Source organism: Lotus japonicus, chromosome 6, assembly GCF_012489685.1.
Source record: "Lotus japonicus ecotype B-129 chromosome 6, LjGifu_v1.2".
Taxonomy (NCBI): Eukaryota; Viridiplantae; Streptophyta; class Magnoliopsida; order Fabales; family Fabaceae; genus Lotus; species Lotus japonicus.
Window position 1 is genome coordinate 52,714,195 of NC_080046.1, and position 23,140 is coordinate 52,737,334.

At 37.9% G+C, this 23,140-nt stretch overlaps 2 protein-coding genes and 2 long non-coding RNA genes across 4 annotated transcripts; 2 read left to right on the forward strand and 2 right to left on the reverse strand.

The window, feature by feature from the left end:
* Nucleotides 1–212: 212 nt before the first annotated feature.
* Nucleotides 213–1,113, reverse strand: LOC130723055 (uncharacterized). The gene is made up of 5 exons (XR_009014149.1): nucleotides 968–1,113; nucleotides 793–876; nucleotides 639–707; nucleotides 426–551; nucleotides 213–332 (listed from the first exon to the last, which is right to left on the reverse strand). It is a non-coding gene; the product is annotated as an uncharacterized LOC130723055 (long non-coding RNA).
* Nucleotides 250–14,952, forward strand: LOC130723053 (uncharacterized). Its single transcript, XM_057573977.1, has 5 exons — nucleotides 250–381; nucleotides 473–599; nucleotides 784–886; nucleotides 12,534–12,611; nucleotides 14,118–14,952. The coding sequence occupies exons 3-5, from the start codon at nucleotides 881–883 to the stop codon at nucleotides 14,592–14,594; spliced, it is 561 nt and encodes a 186-aa protein (XP_057429960.1). The 5' UTR covers nucleotides 250–381; nucleotides 473–599; nucleotides 784–880; the 3' UTR covers nucleotides 14,595–14,952.
* Nucleotides 5,316–7,799, reverse strand: LOC130723054 (uncharacterized). The gene is made up of 5 exons (XR_009014148.1): nucleotides 7,654–7,799; nucleotides 7,447–7,518; nucleotides 7,298–7,365; nucleotides 6,709–6,785; nucleotides 5,316–5,376 (listed from the first exon to the last, which is right to left on the reverse strand). It is a non-coding gene; the product is annotated as an uncharacterized LOC130723054 (long non-coding RNA).
* A 5,429-nt stretch (nucleotides 14,953–20,381) lies between the features above and the next one.
* LOC130723306 (uncharacterized) lies at nucleotides 20,382–21,583 on the forward strand. The gene has a single exon (XM_057574303.1). The coding sequence runs from the start codon at nucleotides 20,456–20,458 to the stop codon at nucleotides 21,077–21,079; it is 624 nt and encodes a 207-aa protein (XP_057430286.1). The 5' UTR covers nucleotides 20,382–20,455; the 3' UTR covers nucleotides 21,080–21,583.
* Nucleotides 21,584–23,140: the final 1,557 nt, after the last annotated feature.

Genomic DNA, 23,140 nt, shown 5'->3' on the forward strand with positions numbered 1-23,140 from the left:
CCTTGTGGTCCAGCCACTATCAAACAACAACAACAAGCATTAAAGAAAGGGAAATGGTCATGGCCTAAGTGGTCCACAATACATAAAGTATATCAAAATATGCACCCCATGTGCAGGATTAAACTATTACAACCATTTAAAGAATCTAGATCTACTCCTACTCTCTAACTATCAACAACTCATTTTCCTTTCTTGAGGTGTTTTTTTCCTCTCTGACCAGAACCTTCAGCAGCAGCTTGTGTGACACGTTCAACATGGACTTGACTTCCAAGATTGTTTGCAGCAAGGCCCTCCACCCAGGCTGGCTCAGAAGCTTGTTCTGTGACACTAAGCTGCATAAAAGAAAATGAAAATTTAAGGATGCAGAAGCTCAGAAGAGAGGTATGTATCCCAACAAACATTATAGATCTGAGTAGAATTATTACCCTTTGAGTTTGGTCTTGAGCAGGGGTTGAGGTTTTGTTCTTTGAAGGTCATCTAGCTCTTTTAGTCCTCTTGACTTGTCTAGAAGCTTTAGCAGCATCAGTACCTTGATCCTGTGTGATACTTGCCTGCATTCAAGAATAAGAATATCAAAGCTCCATAACAACAGCTCAAAGGTATGTCTATGTAAATTTAGATCTGGGCAAGATTTATACAATCTGAGATTGTTCTTCAGCAGGGGCAGGGGTATTTTTCTTAGAAGCTCCCCTTTTATTCTTTCTCACCTGCACACAAGGCTACAACTCAATTAATTGTATAATAAAAAATGGAACTTCAATGATAATGGATAGATCTGTGCAGGTTACTTACATTGGAATTTATCTGAGTAGGATCAAGCACTTGACTACCACTTGCATCTCCCTCAACAACAGTATTTTCACTGTTAGCATTGACCTGTATGCAGGTAAAACACAAAGATGATTGAATTAGTTTATCCTTTCATGATTGTATGTAAAAAAGATAGAAGGAGAGTTGGTAATTTTACCCTGTCAGCAGATTGTCTTCTAGGTCTAGCAGCAGCCTGATTGCTACTTTCAGGGACATGGGAATCTGGGGAGACCACTGGATTCCTGCAGCTTCTTGAATTATGCCCAAACTGCCCACACCTACTGCATTTATTCCTGGCCACACCTCTGCGTAACCTTGTCTGATTGTCAGTTGTGTCTTCATGTGGATCTCTCCTCCTTAGCTTCTTAAGTCTCCCTGGGGCTCTCTTGTACAAAGGAGGCAGGATGTAAGGATCATTGGTTGTTGGCCAAAGTTTTTGACCATTAATGGGTGTGATGACATGGCCATAAGTTGCCATATAGGCTTCCCTCCTGTAGTATGGATGGACAAAGTCTTCTGGCCTTTGTGAACTGTGTGAAATGGCAGCAACTGCGTGCCTACAGGGGATCCCCACCAATTCCCAGAAGTTACAACTGCAAGTGTGCTCAGCCAGATTAACAACAAACTGGTCTTGGCTGACCATGTGCTTGACCTCATACTTATCTTCACCACAACGTGTAGCAACCCAGTATCTCACCATTTCAATCTCATGCTCCAATCTTTTCAATGGCTTTGGCATGACTTCCCCCTTATACTTCTCCAACTTTTCATTCATTGTAGCAAACCTCCCCATAATGTAACTTCTGATCCAATCCACCATTGTCAGAACTGGTTTATCCCTGGCCAACAATATGGTAGCATTAAATGACTCCGACAGATTATTCATCAACACATCACATTTTGGATAAAATGTGAATGCATGCTTGCACCAAGCCCTTGTAGGAATCTGCATCAGCCAAGTGTATGCTTCTGGATGCAATGCCTGCAACTCCATCATCTTTTCAGTCCATAGCTGGTGATAGGTTGTCTTTGCAGCAGCCATCATGAGGTTCCTTATGACTACCCCTCCTCCAAACTTCTTTTTAAAGTTGGCATACAGATGCCTAAGACAGAATCTGTGTTCTACTCCTCCCATGAGGTCATCAAAAACAGTTAGCAAACCCTGCAAAATTTAGGACACTTCATAAATGGGTTCAACAAGGAAATTAGTGAAATGGACAGTTAGTGAAATTGACATTTTACCTTCTGTTGATCAGAAATGAATATCCACCTCCTATCTGCCCCAATGTCATCTAATAAAATTTCAAGGAACCATCTCCAGCTCTCCTTGCATTCTGATTCAACAACTGCAAAAGCCAAGGGGAAATACTGATCATTGGGGTCCCTGGCCACAGCACACAGTAAGATTCCCCCAAACTGTGTCTTCAAATGGCAACCATCCAACCCTATAAATGGCCTGCACCCTTCAACAAACCCCTTCTTGCAACCCTCCAAACACATGTAAAATCTCTGAAACCTAGGATGTAAGGCTGTAGGAAACCTTTCAATGCCAATCTTACATGTGTTTCCTCTGGACTTACTAATGAGCTCTGCACTAAACCGATATAGAAGATGATACTGTCAACTAGCATCTCCCTCTACAATCTCCATGGCCATCTGTCTTCCCTTCCAGGCTCTCCATCTTGTGATTCCAGCACAAAATGCCACCTTGACCTCATCTTGCACATCAGTCAGCTTGAGCTTCCTTGAATTCCTTACCTTCTCAGTCAACTTCTTAGCAACCCACTTACTTGATGCAGACTTGTTATTGAACACTCTAGGACAGGTATGTGGTCCTATCATTGTTTTGATACTAAAAGTTGCCTTTCCACCAACTTTACTACAAAGCATGACGAAAGCACAATCTTCTCTCCTACACTTGAACATGTGGGCTAACCCTCTATTGTCAACTGCATATGTGCCCAGCACCATAGCATCATTATCGGTCAACAAAGGGCGAAATTTGCGAGCAATGGCATCATCTTGTGTCCTCCACCATAGCTTGAACTTGCCTTCTCTATACCCCATTTTCTCAACAATATCAATACATTCAAGGTAACCCCACTTGTCCAGATCAACATCAGTAACGGTTGTCACTCGTCCCTCTCTGTAATGAGGGTGTGGGTCCGAAGAAAACAACCCAGAATGGTGCACAACAACTGTGAATGCCATATCCTACAACAACATAAGCAAAAATTTCAATAAATTATGTCTTTACTACCACTGATGTTGAATCATTGAAAAACCCTAAAGTGAAGAACCCTAAACAGTGAATCAACATTTTGAGATGAAAACCCAAAATAGAAAGGGAGTATTTTCGAAATGGAATCCACTCATTAGGCGCGGTGGTTTCGAAAACAAAGGAAGAAAAGGACCAACCTTTTAGGCGCAGCAGTCTCGTCGTTCTCTCACCTGCACCAGTCGCAGCCACCGTCACAACCATGCACTCAGTCGCAGTTCGTTCGAAGAAGGTAAGGGATGGATAATGGGTGGGTCAGAATAGATAAGGGATGAATTATTAGGATTAGGATTAGTGATTTTGTTTATATTAGATTAGGTTTAAATTTAGTTAATTTAAGGGTTTTTAGTTTTTTTATTTTAAAACAAAAAAAATGCCACGTCATCTCATTAATTGACGTGGCGTGGCCATGTGTGCATGGTGGCCGGTGCAAAACTCAGGCGCGGTGGTTTTGGCCACCGGAGGAACCATTTCCGGAAGTTACTCCGGGGAGGGACCAAAACCAGCGCTCGCTCAAACATCAGGGACCATTTCCATAGTTTTCCCTAATTTTAAAATATAACAAAATATTCAGAAAATATAATAAATCTGCACCAAGAAATGCAGACAAATTTTACAGATTTTGTTACCTCACATAATTAGATTCTTAACATAAATAACAATAAATTGACAAAGCTAAGTGCTTCTCTGCAAGGGCAAAACCTTTGCTCTCTTGACCAAGAGGACCTCAAAATTTTGCAAAGATAGAATGTAAAATAAACATTAAAAAATTCAGAAAACTAAATGAAATTAAATCATAAGTAATAAATCTATGGAATTCTAGATTAACTAAAAGGTAAAATTAACTTGACATTTGGCAGGAGGTCATTGTGACTCTTTCCGCAGGGCTTCTTTTTTCTATTCCAAATTGACGCACAAAAACATAAAAAGAGAACTTTCAGATTTAAAAGACCAACCTATCGCCACAAATAATAAAATCCCAAATGCAATCCAAAGCTAAGATCAGAATTACTGATACTAATGAAGCGGTAGAGTGCATGAATTTAAGACAAGGAGGCCAACCATGTCTAAGACAAGAAAACCCAAGTCAATAACTCTAGAGCAGATATGTCACATTACTATTATTCAACCGTTTTGGTCTTCGATGTTCTCTTCATTCCATGTTCTAGAAATAATATGTACAACACTAATAAATCCTCTTACTATGCAACCCTTTGTCTTTCACCAGCATCCTCACATCCACCTGAAAACAATGAAAATTAATGTAGTTATCAAGTACGGAACCTAAACGAAATTCAAGGTATCTTTCTCATAGACTAATGCGTTTCTAAACTCCAAAGATGTCAAACAAGAAAATTTCTCTGCGCATTTATATTTACAAAAAGGATTTTTATAGACACCCCTTTTGGAAATATGATGGGAAAGAGAGAACAAAAATGTTTAAGATGAATACAACATCTTATTGTAACATAGATAAGTAGGATATTTTATCATTAATCGTAAATACTAATAAATAGGGTAATAATGATTTACAATTATTTCACCTATGTAATCGACTCTGTTGTGTAGTTGAAACACACAGACTCAATCAGATGTTGTATCTCAATTTCTCCTAATTCAACAAAACTAATTGGTGTTTGCTATTCTTCAAAAGCAAGAATATAAACAGCTAAATTAACAGCTAAATATTTGGCATAATTATGTTATAACTTTCAAACAAAGAACCTAAACCGAGTAACAATACACTAAAAGCTACTTAAAGAAGTGGCAAAGTTGTCGTTCATAGAAATAAATTCACAGTACAAAATCCAACAGCATTTAACAGAACAGGCCAATTTTAATAAATATATTACCTTAAAGTTTACCATGACATTCATCAGATTCTACTTCTGATTCCTGTTCATTTCAAAAACAAATTAAGAAATTAAAGATACGCAAAACATTAACAAATTAAAATAACACAATTGGCAGAAGAGAGAAATGGATTAGAAAATACAAACCTCTTCATCATCATCGTCATCGTCATCAGAGATATGACCATAAAATAACACGTCCGTAGGGAATTTGAATCTACCTCTAGGTGAAGCTCCTGTTCTCAGGCATTCATGAAGCTCCCTTTGACAAAACTAAACAATATTGAAAAACAAAAATCAGGAAAAGCCAAGACAATATAGAATTTAGCACCCATAACATAAGGATTTAACTATATAACCATTTCTTTCAAAATTATTCTTTTTCTCCTATCTTCTATTGGAGCTTCCATCCTTGGAGCTGCTGTTATTCTCTCCCTGCAAAACAGCAACCACAATAACCAACATGATAAATCAGGCTACTGCTATAGAAACTGCTACGAACTTTCACAAAATACGACAGCTTTAAATATAGATTCAGGAGACGAAATTGTATAATAATGCAAATTTAAAATTGTATCCAAAAGGCTGTACCAAAAAAGGAATAAAACATAGACAATATGCAGAAATTGGATGAAGGAATTCCAAATATCATAACCAATATTGACTGGGAAAAACATGCAAGCTTACATAACAAACAAAATGTGAGATTGTAACAGATTCTACAGCAAAAACAACCACATATTCAAATACTTCGTAAACGTAAGAATAACAATGATCTGAAGAATACCGATAAGGACACAACATTGAAATAAAATCCAATTCAAATTCTGGACTAGACACGGGAAGTCGGGAACATATACAGAAACTAAATAAGGTCAAGTTGCAGGGGTGGGGGAGCCATGCCCCACCCTTCTTATAGGAAACAAGAAAAAAAACTTTGTTACAGCATATGCAAGCCATTGTTTAGACCTGGAATCTATGCATTGTGTGAGGCTAACTACACTGTATATTTAGATTATGAATCTATTTATAATAATCTCACTCTAACATGTGATTGTTTAGACCTGTAGCTTTTCTATTTAGTTAATGTGTCCAGTAACTAAACCCCTCATTGCAATTTTTATTCGAACCAGCTGCCACAAAAATTAATTTTATCCGGTGTTGCTAATCGCGGACTATAGCGGTAAGCAAAAATTCCGCTATTTCCAGCCTCTTAAAGCGGAAAATAGTGGAATAAGTGGCAAATAGCCGGTAATAGCGGTGTAGCGGTAAGCCATAAAAGTACTACGCTATAGCGCCGCTATTTGACAACATTGATTGCGGATCACGCAGAATAGCGGAAAGCCAAAATCCGCTATTTCAAGCCCTCATATTGGAAAATAGCAGAAAGCCAAAAATCTGCTTTCAAGCCCTCATATCCCGACCATTAAACTATAGCGCCGCTATCAAAAAATCCACTTTCAAGCCCTCTTCCTTCACAAAGCTTTAAAAGTAAGAAACAAAATGCAAACAAGTTTACATTTTTGTAATCACGTATGAAAGAAAATGGAAACTGATAGCATTTTCTCTATATAACCCTTTGTATTTCAACACACACGCAAACATACAAGATTGCACTTAACCAAATTAGCAATTCAAATATTCAGAACCAAAATGTAGGAAAAAGATTGAAACTTAGAGCATCTATAACACAAGCTTCTCCATATAGATAAATCAGATACTGCTTAACCAGTTCAAACAAAATGCAAAGGAAGTTCAATTTCAAACCTTATCTTACGTATCCGCCTTTGGACCAATTTGGTCAAACGCTTATTCTTGGGCTTAAGATACTTGAGCCATTCCATCTGCCAAGGCAGAAAGGTCAAGCAACCAACCAATCTCAACAATTACTACTTTACAATACAAGTAAAACATCTAATATATAAATATTTTAAAAACTACACAGATAAGCAGTACACATCATATGAAAGGTCACACTTCTAATAATGCTGAGTATACATCATACACTTCTAAATGAACCCCTTTTATGTCAAAACTGAGGCGAGATTAGATCTTGCATAAGTCAGCATTTGAAACTAAATTCTTAAATACAGTGTACATGCATTGTATCAGTATGAATCAATCTTGATAGTTCATTCTCCCCAATTACTCAATACTCAGATTCTTAAATAGAAAGAGCAGAAGAATGCACGCAAGCAAGAGTTAGTTAATATCAGTGTTAGTCATTTTAAACCCTAATTTTCTAAATTTTTAGGAACAATGAATTTCTATATCAACAATAAGAAAACCAATCCCAGAGCCACGTGCATCAGATTAATACACAAACAAACAGAGATTTGCTGCAAAAAAAACGAACCTGGAAAATGGTGTACGATGAGGCGATTTCGATTACAGTCCCAAAACCAACACGTCGAAGTTCGAACCCTAGAATCACAGAGTGAAAAAAGCGAGTAAGTAAACGGCGGAGAGGAAATGAACAAATTAGAAAGAGGAAGGAAACCACACCTTGGCGAAAGATCAAGGTACAGAACCTGATGCGAAAGAAGAAGCGGCGTGGTGGTGGTAAATGGTAATATTCTAACCGGAAACAATATGTGTTAGATATAAGAAATCATAAATTGAAACATCTAATAATCAACTCAATTGTGAACAATTGAATTTGCAATTGGAAGAGAAAGGCATAGAACGTAAAACTAGGTGGCTGAAGCCCACCTGACAGCCGAACGCAACAGGACGAGCTAGCCGAAGAGAGGGGGTGGTCACCGGAGAGAGGCGGACACAGGGCGTTGGCACAGAGGAAAGAGGTGTTCTTACAAGCGGAGTCAGTTTCACATCTAGGTTTTTATTTCACTTCGAAATTCCAAAAGTGCCCCTCTTTATAGTATAAGTTTGGTAAATGGTATAAGGTATGATAGTATAATCAAATACATTATGGACTTATCCATTGTAATGTATAAACTTATACATCAATCTCTCTTATACATTAATATTATGAATTATTTAATTCACCTTATAGATGATGAATAAAGATGATAAGAGAGTGATATATATAAACAATATGAATATATTTAATCAACTCCACCACCACCGCCGCCACTACCACCACTGCTGTCGCCACCATCTTCGTGGCTGCCACGACCGTCGTCTCCTTCGCCATCGTCGCCTCCACCACCATCACGCTCCATCACTGTCACCATCGTTGATATCATCATCGTTATCGTCACTACCACCACCACCACTGCTGCAACCACTCTCCACCACCACTACTGCCAACGCTTCACCACTGCCATCATTGTTGGTACCATCATCTTTATCGTCGCCACCACCACTACCTCCACCACTGTCACCATCGTTGGTACCATCTTTGTTATCGCCACTGCCACCACCGCCACCACTACCCTTTACCACCGTCGCCGCCACCACAACCATCCACCACCGTCGCCACCACCACCACCATTGTCACCACCACTGCCACCATCGCCGCTGCCGCTACCGCTACTACTGTTACCACCGTCGCCACCACCACTGCCACCATCATCACCTCCCAATACCACCACCATTATTGTCACCATCAAATTATACAGTATATAACTAAACGCTATATATTATTAAATTTTAACAGGTCTAATACAATTAAACTTTATACTACCAGACCTTATACTAAATAACATATCAAACAAGTTCTAACTCATTATTATATTAAAAAATAAGAACGGGTATTAGTAATTTAATCATATTTTATTGAGTATGTACTTGTATATATAAATGTTATGATGAGGCTTGATTTTTTTTATTATATATTAGAGAAGGACATGTTAATTGCAGCGAACATATTTTTTTGAGATACTTGAGACCTTATCAATTAATGGGCTTGAACATCCTAATAGCCCCATTTAGTTTTTAAATTTGGCTCGGTCATTGACTCAATGAGGATACTGAATTAATGGGTCATTGGGTCAAATACTTGACTTATGTTAAAAAATCATAAAAAATGTTCAAAGCAAATATAAAGTTAATATATAAAGAATAAGGGTCTATTTGGTACGTTGTATAGTATAAGGTCTGATAGTATAAAACCTGATTGTATCAGGCCTGATAAGATAAGACCTGATAAAATTTTAATATTATAAAGTGTTTGGTCATACACTGTATAATTTGGTGGCGACATTGATGGTGTGTTAGTGGTGGTATTGGAAGGTGATAATGGTGGCAGTGGTGGCCGATGGTGGTGGCGAAGGAGGTAGTGGTAGTAGTGGCGGTAGTGGCGATGGTGGCAGTGGTGGAGGATGGTGGTGACAGTGGTGGTGGAGGGTGGTGTTGGTGGCGATGGTGGGGCGGCGACAATAGTGGTATGAAAGTATCAACGATGGTGGTAGTGGTGGAGCATGGTGGTGGAGGTGGCAACAGTGACGATTGTGGCAGCGGTGATGGTGGAGGATGGTGGCGGCGACAGTGGTGCTAGATGGTGGTGGTGGTGGCGGTGGTAGTAGTGGCGGTAACGATGACTAGAGCGTGGTCGTGGCGGCGGAGGTGGTGGTAGGGGTGGAGGGTGGTGGCGGCGATGGTGGTGGTGGAGGCGGCAGTGGTGTTAGAGGTGGTGGTGGAGGGTGATTGTGGTGGCAACGTCGGTGGTGGTGGTAGTAGTAGTGGAGGCGGTGGTGGTGGTGGTGGAGGATGATTGTGGTTGCGGTTGATTGAATATATACGAGTAGTTTATACATTGCACTCCTATCATGTTTTATCATCATCTATATGGTGAATTAAATAATAAATCATTTTGATGGATAAGAGGAGATTGATGTATAAGTTTATACAATACAATGTGAGCACCAAACACTAGATAAGTTCATAATGTATTGTATAAGCTGCAGAATGGTTGATGTTTGCAAATATGGTAAATTTAACTCCCTTCTTCACACGGTTTACGTGGTTGTCCAGTATTGTGCTGTAAAAAAATTATAATACTATTAGCATATAAGAAAATTATTAAAGACCTGGAATTTCACCATGCTCAAATGTCGTAATAAGTGGTGGGTTGTTATCTCCATACAGATTTATGTACAAACACATGCTATCGTCGTTTACTAAATTTTCGATAAGGTATGAAACTTGGTATATGATATTAGCTTGAGTTGGCTTCGGGTAGTCTTTATGGTCTGCTAGTTTCCTCATATCTCCTTCCAAGAATCCTTTAGCCTTCTAGATGTCTCACATCGCAAAGAGGGAGCGGTTTGAATACATCTTAAACTTCCGGTCTTTTCTATTTGAGTTTGTTGTGGCGATAAGCAAAGCTTTTTTCTTTCCATACCCCTTTAATGACAAATGAACATATATCAACTATGTTACATAACATAAATTCCAAAGTAAATAAATGTAATAAAAGAAAGTTAAATTGATTATGTTACCTGTTCATTTCTCTTTTGTTCAATTTTCCTTTGGTGAGATTTCTTCAACTTTCACTTGACGCGATTATTTGTGTGCTTGAGATGTATTTTTCGTCATAGTACATGTAGTCAAGAAAATCCTTCAACATTGCTTCCTCAATATGCTTATGAAATTTTATGTTGGTTAAAATTCGATCCATCATCAAAATTAAAATTGGTTCAATATCTCTCATCATATAATAATCATCTCGTACCATGTAATCTTCAAATCCTGCAGCGAAAATAACCACATCTCCACCATTTTTTTTCCTTATTTGTTGTTGTTTACCCCAAGGTCTGAACACTGCTGCAGAATGGTTGATGTTTGCAAATATGGTCAATTTAACTCCCTTCTTCACACGGTTTAACGTGGTTGTCCAGTATTGTGCTGTAATTTTTTTTTAATACTATTAGCGTATAAGAAAATTATTAAAGACCTGGAATTTGACTCAGCTCAAATGCCGTAATAAGTGGTGGGTTGTTATCTTCATACAGATTTATGTACAAACATATGTTATCGTCGTTTACTACATTTCTGATAAGGTATGAAACTTGGTATATGATATTGGCTTTAGTTGGCTTCGGGTAGTCTTTATGGTCAGCTAGTATCCTCATATCTTCTTCCAAGAATCCTTTGGCCTTCTAGATGTCTCGCATCGCAAAGAGGGAGCGGTTAGAATATGTAAGGCCCAAGTTTTAACGCTTTGGATAAGTGAATAAAATAAAAGAGTTTATTTGATTAAGATAAATTTGTGAAGGAAAAAGGTTCAGGAAAAGTCCAAGAATTTATCGAAAAACCGATAAGAGTTATAGCACGACTAACATACGCTTAATCCTAGGTCAAAGGTATTAGTGAATAGTTAATTTACGCTTTAGGACACGATGGAAACTAATTCCAAAAATCCTCAGAGAAATGTTAGAACTTCTCTTTTCCGTCCTTAAACAATTATTTCGATGCGAAATCCTGGAAAGTACGAACGTCAAATTCCAATTCTCGGAAGTTTGCCGAAACGGAATCCCTGATAGTTCGAGAAACCTAAGATCGACAGACGATGAAGACTTTTTCTATTCGGAGCTGCAAATGAAGATTCCACCCGCGTTCTCCTATTTCTCTCGTCATTCCTAATCTTTCTTCAGAAGGAAGTTTTCTCATCCGACGATCACTGCAAAAAGTAGTTTTTCGGGATAAACCGACTTGAACCGACTCACACCGATTTGGTATCATTTGGTTTAATTCCAAGAATCCTGTTTTGAGTTCTGGAATTCTGTCGCCAGAACCTATCTTAGAATGCGCAGAGGAACGCGCAGGAAAAATCGGAATCGCAAAAAAATCATTTTTCCGCATTTTCCAAAACCTATAAATAGCTCAAAAATTAGATTTTTTGCCAAAAACTACCCATTTCCCTCCCCAAACCCGCGAGCATCAAGAGAGAGAGAGAGATCCGGATCTTCATCGTTTCTTGCCCGTTTGCTTCACCGATCGTCGCTAATCGAAGACCTCGAGGTAGGTAAACTAAACTCTCCTTCGAATCGTCGTTTCTGTCCACTTCTCCTACGTCTTTCTGAGTTCAAAATTTTGAGGTTTTTGAAAAACTGTTCAAATACGCTGATTTCAGTGTCTAAACTTCTTCCCTGCATGCTCCTGAGCGTGTTCTGCGGATTAGATTTTGTCAAATGTCGACGAAATGCCGCCGGGATCAATTTCTACCTTAAATACCCATTTTTCGGCAAAGTCGCAACCTTTGGGCTGAAATCTATCGACCTGGCTTAGTGCTAGTAGGATTTGTCGTCATAAACGTCGTTGTGGACGTCCTCATCCAATTTGTTTTTCAAAAATTCAATTTTGAAATTTTGAGCTAAAAATAATGACCAAACTACCCCTATATCAGTTTTCGATCCGAAAATTTTTCCGAGCTTAGAACCGTCTTAGTTACGGCTTATGTTAACCTAGGAACCAAGTTTGATCGAAGAAAAATCGACCCTCCCAATTAAAGGAAGTGGCCGAGAGCTATATCAAGGGGGGGGGGGGAAGAATCCGATTTTTCGAAAACTTGTCTTAACGCGTTAGATTGTCGTACCACGGAGGTTGTAGTGTACCGTGTGACCCTAGGACTCTTTGATTGCTGAGTTTCTGACTCTTGGTGTTGATTTCTGTGATTTTTGCTTAAGGTTCTTTTGAGGAGATTCCTGGAGAACAAGGAGAAGAGCGTGAAGGACACTTGGAGGAGGAAGCTGGAAGACCCACCGGTGAGGGCTACTCTCTGAATTACTAGATAATGCTTTAGGGGTCGACAAATTCGACTTGATTTATGTGTTATGCACTAAATTGCTAAATGTCTGAATTGTTCTCTGAGGCTTCGGCCGACCTTGCTGAGTATTTGATGCCATGATATTGTGTGCTAAATGATTCACATGCTACGTGCTACATGGTTAACTTAGGATGTGTTGGAATATGCTGTTTATGCTTTTGACTGAGCTGTTTTATTTATGCTATTCCACTTGTACCTGAGATTCTGAGGAGTGAGGATTACGGGCAGGTCATGCCAAATTTTTATGAGATTTTGAGAGAGTTTTAAAGGACGAACGGAGTTCGGACCTTGTTATGTTTTAATGGATCGAGACCTTCTCAGGGAATTATTTGAGATTATGGGATCTCTGAAAACTCTTAGGAAGTATTATAAGATTAAAATGAAAACTATTTTATCACGGAAAACTCATAAGACATTAATCAATTTCTAAATCCTTTGAACAATAATAATACCCTTAGATAAGAGCTTAAAGCCGGAATATTAGTTTGGGAAATATGAGAAGTGTCGTCGAGTCCACGTTTTGAGGAAATATACAAGTCTTCGAGTATGTTGAAACTCTTTTGCTCGATGAGCAGGTTATTATTTGGCTATCTAAAGTTTAGCCCAAGTACAAATCGTACTCTTTCGCTCGATGAGCAGTTTAATGTTTGGCTATCTAAAGTTTAGCCGGAGACTATAAGTTTCCAAGTACTTCGGTACCTTTTCACTCGATGAGCAGTTTATTGATTGGCTATCTAAAGTTTAGCCGGGAACCATGAGTTCCAAAGTATCTTCTTCTTCTTTTGATTAATTCATTTTGTCGCAGAATCGACATTTGCCTTAGGGTATTTTTTTTAGAGACTTTAAGTTATTTAGAACACGTGGCGACGTGTCGGGTGAGGTCGGAGACGTTGTTTGGCTAATCACTTGCATTCATGCACTCATTTTGAGGTTAATACACGGCGTGATACCGGACCTCGGTGGATTCCAAAATGGTCATAAGACCCGGATTTCCATATTTAGGACACTACGGTGGTCCTCAGTAGCAGACGGAATGGCAGACCTACGGGTTCACTGCTGATCTGACTACTTTTGTGTGGTGTAAGAGACACGCGAGCAGGAAGGTACCCACCGTGGCTGGTGTTAGGGCCGCCTCGTTGATGTCCATCCTTCTTCCGGAATGCATTTTGTTACCCAGCATTGCATTTCATGCAACATACATGCTGACTTAGTTGCTGAGTGTGATTGGTACCTGTTTATCATATTTGAGGCATGCTATTTGTTATTATGATTTCTTATATTCATTATGATACTTGCAACCCTAGGAAGTCATCCCTAAAATTATAAGCCTGAGAGGCAAATATTTATTATCCTATATTATATCTGGTTTTATTATTTATATAATTCTTTGGAGTTGACCCTCGCGTCTGCTGTGTGTGTTTGGGCGGACTACGCCATTTGTCAGATGAGTATGGCGGATTGGTTTACGATGGTCAGCCCCTCGGGGGGGACCAGGTACGAGATGCTTGATCAGGACGACCCAGGTGCATGGGTGGTCGACCCCATAGGCCACCGTGCGACCTACACCGGTCGGATCATGGAGGACCGTGTTGACCGATTCGGACGCTTGACGGAGGGGGTGATGAGGAGACACATAGTGAGCTTCAACCTGCCGCCTGGTGTGCATTGTGGACCCGGCCTGGGAGGACCACCACCACCATCATCTTCGGATGATGAGGACCCCTCTGAGGAGGTGCCAGTGGGTGGGTTCTCGACGGAGTCTAGTCCGTCTGTAGCTGCTGTCATCGAGGATCTTGTTCCGGGCCCCGAGCCCAATAGGCCAGTGCAGGAGCGCATCAGGGTGGATAGAGAGGGTAGTGTTGTGTATGTCGACCTAGTCGTCCTGGATGCAGATTCGGACGACGACCGCGCTAGCATGTAGGATCGAGTGTTAGTGTGGGCTCCTCGAGTGGGGATTAGTGTAGGAGTAGTGTCGATGCTCTGACCGTCATGCTTTCAGTTTTGGGACAGGGTAGTTTTCCTGCCGGTAGCTTTTTGTGTGGTTTTCTTATGAAGATCACAGAGAGCTGGTTGGACTTAGGGGTCTTTTCTCAGGCCACTGGGCCAATTCCTTCTCAGTTTTGAGGTTTAGTGTTGCGGACACAGGTTACCTTGGTTTGTACATATTGCCTTCGGGCGTTACTTTCTTCCGTCACCCGTCGCTTGAGGTTACTCGCGATGTGGCTGGTACTAGTGTGGACATGTATATATTTATGTAGATGTATATTAGTTTTCTTTTACCTTTTGTCGAGAAGTTTATTTTCTTTCAGTCTTTCATTTTATTATCAAAAAAAATAATTCACGTTTTTCCGCTTAAGTTATTTCTTTGGTTACTAAAGTGACGCCACCGAAATCGGGGTGTTACAGAATACATCTTAAACTTTCGGTCTTTTCTATTTGAGTTTGTTGTGGCGATAAGCAAAGCTTTTTTCTTTCCGTACCCCTTTAATGACAAAGGAACATATATCAACTATGTTACATAACATAAATTCCAAAGTACATAAATGTAATAAAAGAAAGTTAAATTGATTATGTTACATGTTCATTTCTCTTTTGTTCAATTTTCCTTTGGTGAGGTTTCTTCAACTTTCACTTGACGCGATTATTTGTGGGCTTGACATGTATTTTTCGTCATAGTACATGTAGTCAAAAAATCCTTCAACATTGCTTCCTCAATATGCTAATGAAATTTTCTGTTGATTAAAATACGATCTATCATCGAAATTAAAATTGGTTCAATAACTTTCATCATATAATAACCATCTCGTACCCTTAATCTTCATCCCCTGCAGCGAAAATAATCACATCTTCACCCTTTTTTTCCTTGTTTGTTGTTGTTTACCCCTGTCTGAACACTGCTGCAGAATGGTTGATGTTTGCAAATATGGTCAATTTAACTCCCTTCTTCACACGGTTTAAGATAATAAGGGTAACATGCAACTTTCAAATGAAAATACAGAGAGGTCTAATTAACCAATACATTCCAACTAACCTGTCGAAGACTTAGAGAGCCCTGACAGAAAGTTCTAGCAACAACAAGCTCCAAATAGACATCTTCAAGGAGACTCTCCCCAGTTTCAACATACTTCTGGTCAAGTTGAGGAGTGTTATTGGGACCTGCACTATGATGTCTTGTTCCCTTTTTTCTTTTACTTGTCTCTATTTTTCTGTATTCCTAACTAGTGCTTTTTGAATTTATTTTGGGTTCTAGCACCCCTTGTGTTATTATTAATCCACTATTGCTAATAAAAAACTAGGTGTACCTCGGTCGTTACCTCCTAACGGCTACGGGGTTTTGACATAGATTCCCCAAACAGTCTTTCAAATCCGTATAAAAATGATATTAAAGTCTCAAGTGCAATATTTCAACATTCATCAAGTCATTTCAAACCAATTCAAGTTTTGTCAACATTATAAAAAGTAACTTTCCAATACTCGTCAAAGCACTTCAAAATAACATTGTTCAAACAATACTTAGCAAATGTTGAGGAGTGAAGTGTTCCTCAACCAAATAGCTTCATATCCAGGACTCCCTCAATTGTCACAATGATTTGCGGACCTGAATCAATCTTTCTTCCTTATTGTATTTCACAAAATTTTCTCGAATATTTTCCTTAATCAATTCATGCAATTCTCAGTTACTTATACTTTGACCCTTCTTTGAAGTATGATGCGATCTATTATTGCATTGACAAAATAATCACCAGGGATAATTTTGGTGCCATCAATTGTTGTAATTATTACAACATCACCACCATTGTGTTGACCTTCTTTTGCCTATTTTCTCCAACTAATGAGTGATGTTGTGGCTTTGCACGCGTTAAGAAACATTGTCAATTACACTCATTTCTTTTCCTTTTTTAATGTGTCTAGCGAATATTCTTCTGTAAATTTAAAATCATTTTCTTAACATGTGATAAAACTAATAGTATAATGTTATTTAGTTAAAAAACATACATGTGATTATTTTTCGTCAAATGTCCTGATTTGTCATGGGTTTACTCCTCCATGAGGGTTGATATACAAGCACAAATTGTCCCCGTTTTAAAAAACATACATGTCAATTAGTATGTGGATGATCAACCTGTTCTAATTGACGCAGTAGCGCATCCGCCGCCTACAAGGAAAACATGATAAAAGAAATTTCAAATCTAATAGAACAAGCTGAAAAACGGGGACAATTTGTGCTTGTATATCAACCTTCGCGGATGAGCAAACCCAAGACAAATCGGAACATTTGACGAGAAAAAGACTCACAGACATGCATTCTAACTAAATAACATGCTAACATAATCATTTTAAATTTACATAAGAATATTGGCTAGACACATTAAAAAAAGTAAATGAATGAGTGAAAATGACAATGTTTCTTAACGCATGGAAAGCCACAACATCACTCAACAATTAGAGAAAATGGCTAGAAGAAGGTTAAAGGTCAACACAGTGGGGGTGATGTTGTAATCAACAACGAATGACACCGAAAATATTTCTGATGGTTATTTTGTCAATTCAGTAATAGATCACATCCTTACTTCAAAGAATGGTCAAAGGACAAGTAATCGAGAATTGCATGAATTGATTGAGAAAAAGATGTGGGAAAATTCTGTGAAATACAATTGGGGATAAATATTATTCCAAGTCTGCAAATCATTATGAAAACTGAGGGAGACTTGGATATGAAACTATACTCCTCAAAATTTGATAAGTATTGTTTGAAATTTTTTGTTTCGAAGTACTTTGATAATTATTGGAAAATTGTTTTTGATAGTGTTGACAAAACTTGAATTGGTTTGGAATGACTTGATGGATGTTGAAATCTATTTTATCATGCATATGAAAATTATAAACACTTGGAGTTTTATACAAGTGCAGTACCTTAGCTTCATGTTGAGTGTTGTCAATAAACTTCAAGTAAGAAGAACCACTAGGGGGAGGTGACCCTTAATCTAGCTTGAATCAAATAAAAAACTAACTCTGCATTGCATTCATTAATGTTGTCGTGTAAATAGATAAATGTTATCTGCAATATATTCTTTTGAGAATAATTAGAGAGATCCAACAATGATGAGAATGCTTACGATTTCTTTATAACAGGACTTGCGAACGGTCTCTCCTAAGTGAGATATAGTGATACAAACTACTCATGTTTTAAAGGCCCTAATAACATGGTCATACAAATTAGAATTGTAATGTTATATCCTCCAGAATACTAAAAGATTAGATAACTAACAAGAAACGAAAAACATAGCATGAAACTACAACAACTAGCTATAAAATCCCCCCATTGTTTTTCCAGCGCGCTAAGTGCACATCAACAACTATTAGTAGCCAAAGTCTACGACTCCACCCCAAGTCACAATACCACATCAAAGATACAAGCAAACATGGTAACAGGTAAAATGTCTTGTACAATTTTACTAACATTCAACTAGATTTCACAATTATTATCCAATTTGTTCACCCCCAACTTTAGCTACAGTATTTGATAAAAACAAACTTTTGGATAAACTTAAAAATAATTGTATGCATCTTTGTTTATTTAATTCAACAAATTTATGGGCCTGTTTGAATACTGTTTTTGAAAACAGTTTTCTGCTTTTAAAACCTGTTTGTTTTCAAAACTTGTTTTAGAAAATAGTTCTCAGTTTTAGTTTTTAAAACTTAAATACCATAACAACTAAAATATGTTTTCTGTTTCAGTTCTTAGTTTTCATATTACAATTTTTTTTAGAAAATCTCTCTGAAACCACATTAAGAGTAGAGGACTAAAACCCATATCTAACAACACCACATAATGACAAACATAATTGATAACTCAACTAGTATTTGGCCAAACTATTTGCCCTACACACACATGGGAATAGGCAGACAACTAAATCTTTACAGTGTCATGGAAAAATTATCTCTTGTACATTGTAGCTATATCATCTGCTTTCCTCTTGTACATTGTAGCTATATCCTCTGCTTTCTATTATGTACATGCATTCAATGCTAATATTTCTTTTAACTTTAGGCAAATTGTAACTCGTTTATTGGACATAGAGGGGGAAACTTCGCTGGGAAACCCATTTTTGGATGTGAGTGATTTGGTGATATTACACACGGATGACTCTGTTATTGGCAAATTTGCTATGGTGGGAGGAAAACATCTAACTCAAACAGTTTTTTCTGAAAAAAACAATTTTTGAATACAATTTGCAAAAACTGCAATCAAACGGACCATATATGTTCGATTAAACTTGTATTGAATATATAATATGATCTTAACATTATTTGATCAAGATTCTGTAACTGTAACTGTAACTTTGATGACAAATTTTATAAAGAAGCATGATAGTTGTTATAGTTATACCTCAGGATCATCCAAAAGCCAAGGACGACCAATTCATTATAGCTTTCTAGCGCGGAGAATTGGAAAAGAAACTCCCGTTCTAGTATCTGTGAGATTGAAATTTAAAGAAAATCCGAAACACAGGCCATCAAACCCTTCAATCATAGATAACATCCACAAAAATAAAATTTTCGAATGTATAAAAAAGGCATTACTATGTAAAGTGGAGAGTCATAGTAGTTATGTGATAAGATTTAATTACCTTTAGACCCTTCTCCGTAAACCTTGAAAGTTGGGCTTGTAGGATAAAAAACTGGACCTATGACATAAAAAAATACTTCTTCCGTCCCTAATTATAAGCTAACATCGAGACATATGTGGTGTCACTAAATATAAGCTAACTATGCAAAAACTAATATTTTTTTTTCATATTTATCCTTACATTTACTGCTTTTTCAATTCTAAAATTTTGAATTTGACTCACTTTTACTCTCTTTCCTCCTAGTCTACCCATTTAAATAGGGGTAACTATAGAAGATTGTACCATTTTTTTAAAATTAATGCATCAATTAAAACTTTCTTAATAAGCGTGATTTTACAACTTTAGCATATAATTAGGGACGAGGGGTATATAAGCGGAAGTAGAAACTTAACAAGTGTGGCTAGGAGAATCATCGCGATCACATGGACACTTGTCAACTAGTGTTTTTCTAATAATTATTTACCTCATTTATAAAAAAATTGTATGCATCCCCTTTTCAGAAGGAGCAAAGGTTTTCAATGCAATACATAACCTATTGCAGGATACATGGCTGGGTTGAGTGGCATCATCTTGAGGTATGTTGTAGTGTTGCAAACTTGGTGTTCCCACCATTGTAAATTTGAGCAGGTCAATTATAAATCAATAAACAAAACTAAAAAAAACCTATTTGATTACAGTTATTGAAAACTTACTGTTTTTTGTTTTTAAAAACAGAAAAAGTGCAAACTGCACTTTTATTGCAATATGGAAAAAATGCATATAACACTTTTTTGGGGTCAAACATTGTTGGATTAAAGAAGAGAAGGCCCAAAGGCCGAGCCCACAAAGGGGAAAAACAAGGCTGGGCAAGAAGCAACCAACAAAACAAAGTACAATTCAATGAGTCCAAAGCAACAAAGCAGACATATCATTGTACAATTTAGTGGCCTAGGATTAGGAACTAGTGGAGCTTTGGAAGTAAAAATCAAACAAGGGGAATTGATCAATGCCCGGGAATCTGATGTAGGAGCTTTTTAAGATAATTTTAGTATTTTAGTAATTTTACTTATTTGTAATTGGGATCTTTTAGGTATCACCGACTGCAGATCCAATTTCCTTACCACAACCCCTACCAAAACCTACTTCAAATTCATGTCCCTCTACAAGACCTATGTACGCAACTTCTTCGGAATCTGATTCTCAAATTTCATTTGCGCCATCCTCTGTTGTTGGCCTGGAAGATGAGGCAAAAACGTTGATGGATGATTTGTGCAGCGAGAGCGCACCAACACCAACACACTGTTCTCTTTTATCTAGATCTGATGACATCTTAGAGGTTGTACCCCATGTTATATCTGAGCCAGACACCTCTGTCAATTTGGGCATCGAGGCAGTGTTCACACCTTACAATCTAACACTTATGGTTGTGCCTCAGGTTCGATATGTCCTTGTTCCCAAGTTTGCACCCCATTTGTTTGGTAATATGCCTGAGAAAAAGGAACTGCAATCCAACTTGTCTAACTCGCAATTCAGACAATTTATTCCATGCCACTGGAAGTTGTTTCAATCACGGCTAGTTCATCCAGAAATCACACTCCATCAATTTCATGGTGTTTGGCGAAAACAATTTGATCCTGGCATCAACAAGATGGATGCTAGTGTTTCAAAACAGGAGTCTCCACACTCTTTTCCATGTGCTTTTATTAGATATTCAACACTCACTCTCCTTGGTTTAATTTGGAAGCCTTTTGATCCTGGTATTTTGAGGCAACTGAAGTCCTTTATCGTGATGTGAACTCGAGGTCGAGTTCTTTACAAGAAGAGGAGACTGATGTAGGAGCTTTTTAAGATAATTTTAGTATTTTAGTAATTTTACTTATTTGTAATTGGGATCTTTTAGGATCTTAATTATTTTTTTGTTAGGAACTTATTTATTTTCAATTAGGATCTTTTATTTTCAATTAGGATCTTTTAGGATATTATTTATTTTTTTATTAGGATATTTTCTTTTCCTATTTAAGCACTTGTAAGGCATAGCCTATGGGAGTTTTGATTGATAATAAAATTTAAGAGTTTTCTCTTCTTCTCTGGTGGATTCCAGTGTATTTTCTAGGGTTTTAGCGCTTGCTAATTTCCTTTCTGGTGGATTCCAGAAACCTTTTCCTTAGGATTTGCGCTTGCAATCCTAGTACGACTTCCGCTGCATCAGAATCCATTCACATAAGAAAGTGGTCTCCTTTTCTAAAAGCCAAGAAGTTTCACATGGCAATCGACATGTGAAATGAATTGCCCCAACCACTTTCACTAAATTCCACTCAACAATAATGCAGGGAGTTGTGCTACTTTTGCATCCAACTACCAAGGCTACAGCCAAATAGGAATGGAAAAATCAGACCGATGGAGAGCAGCAAGATCTTCAGTTATGTCCACTAGATCAAGGGCAAGAGAGCTGCTACCAAGTTGTGTGTGAACCTGAGGAAAGGACACGAAGTCAAGGGGATGTCAATGTTTAAGCTCCATTAGTAGGAAAGAGGATTTGGAAAGCTATTCTTCAAAGCCACCAAGGTTCTTCGAAGCTCCTGAGGGGGATTAAACATCTAATTATCCAACAACTTGTCATCCATGCAGAGCTTGGCAACTTGGTGAGCAGACTTGTTTCTCTCTCTGTTAGCCCAAACAAACTCACAGCGGTGGAATTGTCCTCTTAGGTAGGAAATGTCCTACAAAATTGCACTAGTCTCACCAATCAAGATTCCTGAATTGCATGCATCCGCTAATTGTTTGTTGTCTGATTCCAGCACTACTTGTGGGCAGTCCAGATTGTGACCCATAATTAATCTCTCTCTAATAGCACACACTTCTGCTATTAAGGGGGAAGAGGCGAAAACCTTTGCACTTGAGCCAGCTAGGAGCGTAGAGAATTTGTCCCGGATTAAGACACCAATGGAGGCCTGTGGCAGGTTAGCCACCCAGCTAGCATCCATGTTTATTTTGAGAGTGCTTCATTGGGGGGGGGGGATCCCATCCACTGACCTCACAGTTTGTGACAAATTATCCTCTCTTACACTGAGTTTTCCTTGACTAGTTGGGTAACACTTTAAATTGTGGTATGCATTTTGTATTTTTTAATCACTACAGCATAGAGAGGGTATCAATAAATTATATTAAAGCTTCCCTTGAAATTCTCAAGGTCTAGTGTGGATTGAGGAAGTCCCTTCTGAAGCGAACTCATTTGTTTCTGCGGACCTTTTGGCCTCCGTGCCAGTCCAAGTTTAATGTTATTCAGACATATTTCAAAAAAAAAAAAAAATTCTCAAGGTCTACACCATACAATTTGCTGGGCCTGATATCGTGGGCTCCGGAAATTTGTCTGATCTAGAAAGAAAGAGGCCCAAGTGCGACATGGTTTCATAAGATTATTATTTTAAAAGAATGGCAACTCTTGGACCAAAAAAAAAAAAAAGAATGGCAACTCAAATTGTTCTGTGTTGGTGAATAAATAAATATAAATAGCAGTTTTGTGAAATGCCAAACCAACTTGAAAGAACAGTAAAGCGCATAAATGTATTTCTTGTGACACAAACATATAAAAAAATATGTATTTCACATGGGTAAAGTTTGAGTTAAGTAATCCATCATTCAATCATATTGAAGATAAGTGAGTTGGAATTTCTATATTTTATTTATTAACTAATTATTTCCAACTCACTTATCTCCAATGTAATTGAATGATGAGTTGTTTAACCCAAACTTTTTCATGAGTCATTTAAACAACCTTATTTTTTCACATGTGTTTATATTTTATAATAATGCCATTCTAACTTTATATAACTATGGACTCTAATACCATTTTTCA